The sequence below is a fragment of the Pleuronectes platessa genome, chromosome 16 (genome assembly GCF_947347685.1).
Source record: "Pleuronectes platessa chromosome 16, fPlePla1.1, whole genome shotgun sequence".
NCBI lineage: Eukaryota > Metazoa > Chordata > Actinopteri > Pleuronectiformes > Pleuronectidae > Pleuronectes > Pleuronectes platessa.
In genome coordinates, this window is record NC_070641.1 from 19,095,857 (window position 1) to 19,101,492 (window position 5,636).

At 41.0% G+C, this 5,636-nt stretch overlaps 2 gene segments (V, D, J or C); both read right to left on the reverse strand.

Annotated features, from left to right (window-relative positions):
- Positions 1-2,337: 2,337 nt before the first annotated feature.
- LOC128459117 (immunoglobulin heavy variable 4-38-2-like) lies at positions 2,338-3,757 on the reverse strand. The segment is given in 3 exon segments: positions 2,338-2,566; positions 3,314-3,611; positions 3,702-3,757. Coding segments are annotated over 3 exon segments (570 nt in total).
- A 671-nt stretch (positions 3,758-4,428) lies between these two features.
- On the reverse strand, positions 4,429-5,121 carry LOC128459175 (immunoglobulin heavy variable 3-48-like). The segment is given in 2 exon segments: positions 4,429-4,889; positions 4,977-5,121. Coding segments are annotated over 2 exon segments (348 nt in total).
- Between the last annotated feature and the right edge of the window lie 515 nt (positions 5,122-5,636).

A 5,636-nucleotide genomic window follows, 5' to 3' on the forward strand; every position in this document is an offset into this window, starting at 1 on the left:
AGTACCTTATAAACCCGCTAGAGCACTCCGCTCCCAGAATTCAAGCCTACTTGTCGTCCCTAAATTCTCTAAAAGTAGAGTAGGAGCCAGAGCTTTTAGCCATCAAGCCCCTCAGCTGTGGAATAATCTACCACTTTCAGTTTGGGAGGCAGATACCATCTGTTCTTTTAAGAGTAGGCTCAAAACCTTCCTTTTTGATAAAGCTTATAGTTAGAGCTAATTAGTGTGCCAGAACGTTACTTGTTCTATTTTATGACACATGACACACGGAGCTTCTCTTTCCAGCTTCTCCTTCCTCTTCTCCATCCCTATCCCCCTTCCCCTGGAATCCCTTTGCTGTATCACCCGCAGATCCAGGGCCTCTGTGGCCGCACCATGGATTGCGGTTTGTGGATCGTGCACCGGGGGTCGCGGTGGTGGATCCATTGTGGCGGATTCTGAGTCATGTGGGCTGATCGTGGTGCTGGTGGCGGACCCTGTGTCGCGTTGGCATTGGGCACGGGCGGTGGACCAGGACCGCGGTGGTGGCTTTTGATGGGTCCTGGTGGTCGGCGGTGGATGGTGACTGAGGACTGGAGTGTCGTCTGGTCTGGATGGTGGATCGTGGTCTAGATGGTTGCTGAGCATGGATTGTGCTTGCAGCGGGACTGCTTGGCATGTCATGTTGGGGTTGTCCTTCGGGATGTCTACCCTCATCAAATGCTGATAGAGACTTTGATTATTGATGATGTTCTCCTGCACGTGGCATCTATTGCACTTCTGTCCGTCCTGGGAGAGGGATCCCTCACATGTGGCTCTCTCTGAGGTTTCTACATATTTTTACCCTGTTAAAAGGGTTTTTAGTAGTTTTTCCTTACTCTTGCTGAGGGTTAAGGACAGAGGATGCCACACCCTGTTAAAGCCCTATGAGATGAATTGTAATTTGTGAATATGGGCTATATAAATAAAATTTGATTGATTGATTGATTGAAAGAAGGCCAAGAGTGTGCAGAGCTGTCATCAAAGCAAAGTTCGCTACTTTGAGGAATCTAAAATATAATACATATTCTGGATTTGTTAACACTTTTTTGTTTACTACATAGTTTCTTCATAGTTTTGATGTCTTCAATATTAATCTGCATTGAGAAAAATGAAGAAAAAACATTGAATGAGAAGAAGGTGATTTCTTGTTATGTTATGCAGGAGGAATGAGTGAACTGATGAAAAGAGTTCCTGCAGTTATAAAACCTTCATGAAACGGACTGATTCCTCTTTACAGTAACAGTGAACTGATCTGAAATCACCAGTAGTATTTGGGCTCCTCCTCTGGTGGCTTCATGTAACTAGTGTTCAGGCACTGAGGGGTTTTTGTTCATTTCGGCTGATGGTTTGTATCATTGTGTGTCTCTGGCACAGTAATACACAGCAGTGTCTCCAGGCTGCACGTTCTCTCCCTTTAGAGTCACTGTTTTGCTGGAAGTGTCTAATTCAATACTGAACTTGTTCTTTAGTGAATCTTTATAGTATTTGCTATTTCCATCACGTCCAACTCCAATCCACTCCAGTCCTTTTCCTGCAGGCTGTCTGATCCAATGTGTCCAGTAGCTGCTGATAGAATAAGAGACCTGGCAGCTGATGGTCAGAGGTTGACCTGGCTGCACGGTCACAGAGGCTGGCTGAGTCAAAGTTTCACACTTCACATCTGTTAAAAGAAGAATGTTTTGTCATAAATCATTAAGTTGTCCTGCAAAAGAAAAATTGGAAACTCTATGACAAATCCAGGGAGACTCACATGATCCAGCTGCCAACAGCAGCAGCACAGCTACAGGAAACATGGTTAATGGTGAATCTGACGTGCCGTCAACTCCCCTGTCAGTCTGTTGGGAAGTTTTTATAGTTGAGTAACATGGAAGGTCTCTGAGTTTGCATAGAATCAAATATACGAATCATCAGTGATGGTGTCTCTGGGGGTAATAGAATAGAACAAGCTGCTCAGTGTTATTAGATCAGCTCTGGAAAACATGACAGGGAATCACCTCTGCTTACTATACATTTTGATGGGTTTTTGATCTCATTATTTACTCAAGTTTAACACATTGAAATCACATTGTAAGGCTGATTAATCCGTTAGCTTTGCTTTTACAGCTAACACTTAAGGCACATATTTATTGTTGTGAATTTTCAGAAATGCAATGATCCCATTATCAATGGGAATACAGATTCTCGGGCCATTGCTACAAGCAATCACGTCCTTGTATAATATGAAGTGATAATTGTGTCGACTGTGTCCTGGGGAGGAACTCAAACTGAGCATTGACCTACAGGCCAAGGTCTCTCTTCACCAGCCCTGTTTGTGATTCACATGAGTTTCAGATGCAGCCAGGGGGAGGACTGTGTCAAGTTTTGGGGACTCAGAACTTCCTCATTGCTATTTGCAGATGATATGGTTCTGTTCGCTTCATCAGATTGTGACCTGCATGTGTTCTGGGATGGATTGCAGCTGGGATGACGGTCAGAACCTTTAACTCTGAGGCCATGGTTCTCTGCTAGAAACGGCACATTAATTATTTGGATTGGGACGGAGATTCTACACCAAATGAAGGAGTTTAATTATCTCTGGGTCTTTTTAATGAGTGAGGTAGAATTCAGCAGGAGACTGACCGTTTAGAACAATGTTGGAGGCTGAACTAACTTTTCCTCATTAACTGTTGAATTATCTGTAACTATTAGGAATCACTCCTGCAACATTTCAATACATGACTCTCTAGCATGTGTCTGAATGCATTGAAGTCTTTAGCTGCCACGCCAGAAAAACAGCTGTATCATTAAGACTTGAACATGTTATTGTTTTAAAAATATATTTTTTATGTCGCTGTAGCAACTTTCATCACATAACAAGGAACTTTTCTTGTCATTAGAATGTAGCGTTTATCCTCTTACATTGTAAAACGTTTCACATCAAGATGCCAAAGCTTATATAATAGAACATAAGTGTGTGCAGAAAGGGGATAAATGGATGGATAAAGCTTGTTTACATGATTTGATCAAGTTCTGTAACATTCTTTGTTTTAAGTCGTGGAGATTCTTCTGCTTTTGAGCAAGGTGGGTGATTTCTTGACATGTTATGCTAAAGGAATGAGTGAAGTGATGAAAAGAGTTCCTGCAGTTATAAAACCTTCATGAAATGGACTGATTCCTCTTTATAGTAACAGTGAACTGGTCTGAAAACACCAGTAGTCTTTGGGCTCCTCCTCTGGTGGCTTCATGTAACTAGTGTTCAGGCACTGAGGGGTTTTGGTTCAGGTCGGCTGATGGTTTGTATCATAGTGTGTCTCTGGCACAGTAATACACAGCAGTGTCTCCAGGCTGCACGTTCTGTCCCTTTAGACTCACTGTGTTGCTGGAAGTGTCTAATTCAATACTGAACTTGTTTTTTAGTGAATCTTTATAGTATGTGCTGTATCCACCACCACTTCTTCCAATCCACTCCAGTCCTTTTCCTGCAGGCTGTCTGATCCAAGCTGTAGGGTAGCCGCTGCTAACAGAATAAGAGACCTGGCATCTGATGGTCAGAGGTTGACCTGGCTGCACAGTCACAGAGGCTGGCTGCGTCAGAGTTTCACACTTCACATCTGTTAAAAGAAGAATGTTTTGTCATAAATCATTAAGTTGTCCTGCAAAAGAAAAAGTGGTGACTCTATGACAAATCCAGGGAGACTCACATGATCCAGCTGCCAACAGCAGCAGCACAGCTACAGGAAACATGGTTAATGGTGAATCTGACGTGCCGTTAACTCCCCTGTCAGTCTGATGGGAAGTTTTTATAGTTGAGTAACAAGGAAGGTCTCTGAGTTTGCATAGAATCAAATATACGAATCATCAGTGATGGTGTCACTGGGGGTAAAAGAATAGAATAGGCTGCTCAGTGTTATGAGATCAGCTCTGTGAAAACATGAGAGGGAATCACCTCCGCTTACTATAAGATATGATGTATTTTGAGATCATTATTTAGTCAATTTTAACACGTTTGTTAATTTATTTGTATTTTCTATTCTTTCCTTGTTAGAGACAATGACGACATATACAGGAACTGGAGGAAAGCAGTGGATATATATTTGTGGTCATGTTGTGAGAGCCCTATAACCACTCAGCTATATATTTTTAATTTAAAATCTAACGCCAACTGTCATTTATGTAGAAAGCCATGGTTTACACATATCTCTCAATCTGATTAAGTCAAAGAAAAGTCTCAGAGTTCAGTTTCCTTTTTTTATTTGTCTTTATTTTGTGATATTTACTCAGCAACCATCTTTTCTTCAGATCACATTGTTGAATAGAACTGTAAAATCATGACCTTAGTTTAAGAAGCAGTATTTAATTCATAAATACAAAATATATTCAATGTTTTTTTTATATGTTTAAAATTTTAATTGGAGTTATTTTTAGATATTGATACCTTTTATTGTAGCTTACGACATGGGGTGGGGGGGGCTTCAACGATTTTCAATGTTGGAGGAGGAGGATATTTAATCACTCAATGAGTGACACAGTGACAGATGCAATGCTTTGTGTACAGCTCTGTGGCTTCATGTGTTACTGTGGCTCTCGAGCACACTAATAAACAGTAGAGTCTTCAGTCGTCAGGCTGCTCATGTGCAGATACACCTGGTCCATGTCGTTGTTTCTGGAAATTGTGAAGCGATTCTTGACAGATGCTGAATAATATTTAGAGCTGCCTGACGGAGCAGAAATGAAGGCAACCCACTCCAGGCCTTTTCCTTCAGCTTGTCTGATCCAGCTGATATCAGCAGAGTCATCAGATATCCCTGCATATGTACACGTCAGTTTGTGGGATTCTCCGGGCCGCTTCACCACCGGTTCAGATTCAGTCAGAGTCTGACTGCAAACACCTGAGGAGAAAATCAGTTTGGTTATAGAACAGAGCCGAACATGAGCCTGGACGACAAAAAGGAAGAGAGCAGAGGTTTGGAATTCACCAGAAATGGCTGACAGCAGCAGAAATGTGAGACATTTAGTTAAAGTCATCATGGTCGTTTGTTGAACGTCTGGTTGGTGGTTTGGTTTGTCATCAGGTTGAAAGGAGATTAATACAGATGGAGGAGCTCATGATTTGCATTGACTCTTCCTCACAATGATGAAACTGTATCGATCAACTGAAGGGATTTGATCTCATTTCTTAATTCACTCGTTTTAACTTTTTCTTCATTATATTCTGATGTTAGTTACAAAATAATTTATAAAAATATTTTAAAAAATTTCAGTTTGATATATGAATATAAAACACAAAATTACATCCATATATATATATATATATATAAATATATATATATATATATATTTATACACTACCGTTCAAAAGTTTGGGTCACTTCGAAATTTCCATATTTTTCAAAGAAAAGCACTGTTTTTTTCAATGAAAATAATATTACATTTTTCAGAAACAGAGAAAAGAGAAGTGGGAGGCCCCGGTGCACAATTCAGGAAGAAGACAAGTATATTAGAGTCTCTAGTTTGAGAAATAGACGCCTCACAAGTCCTCAACTGGCACCTTCTTTAAATGGTACCCGCAAAACACCAGTGTCAACGTCTACAGTGAAGAGGCGACTCCAGGATGCTGGCCTTCTAGGCAGAGTGGC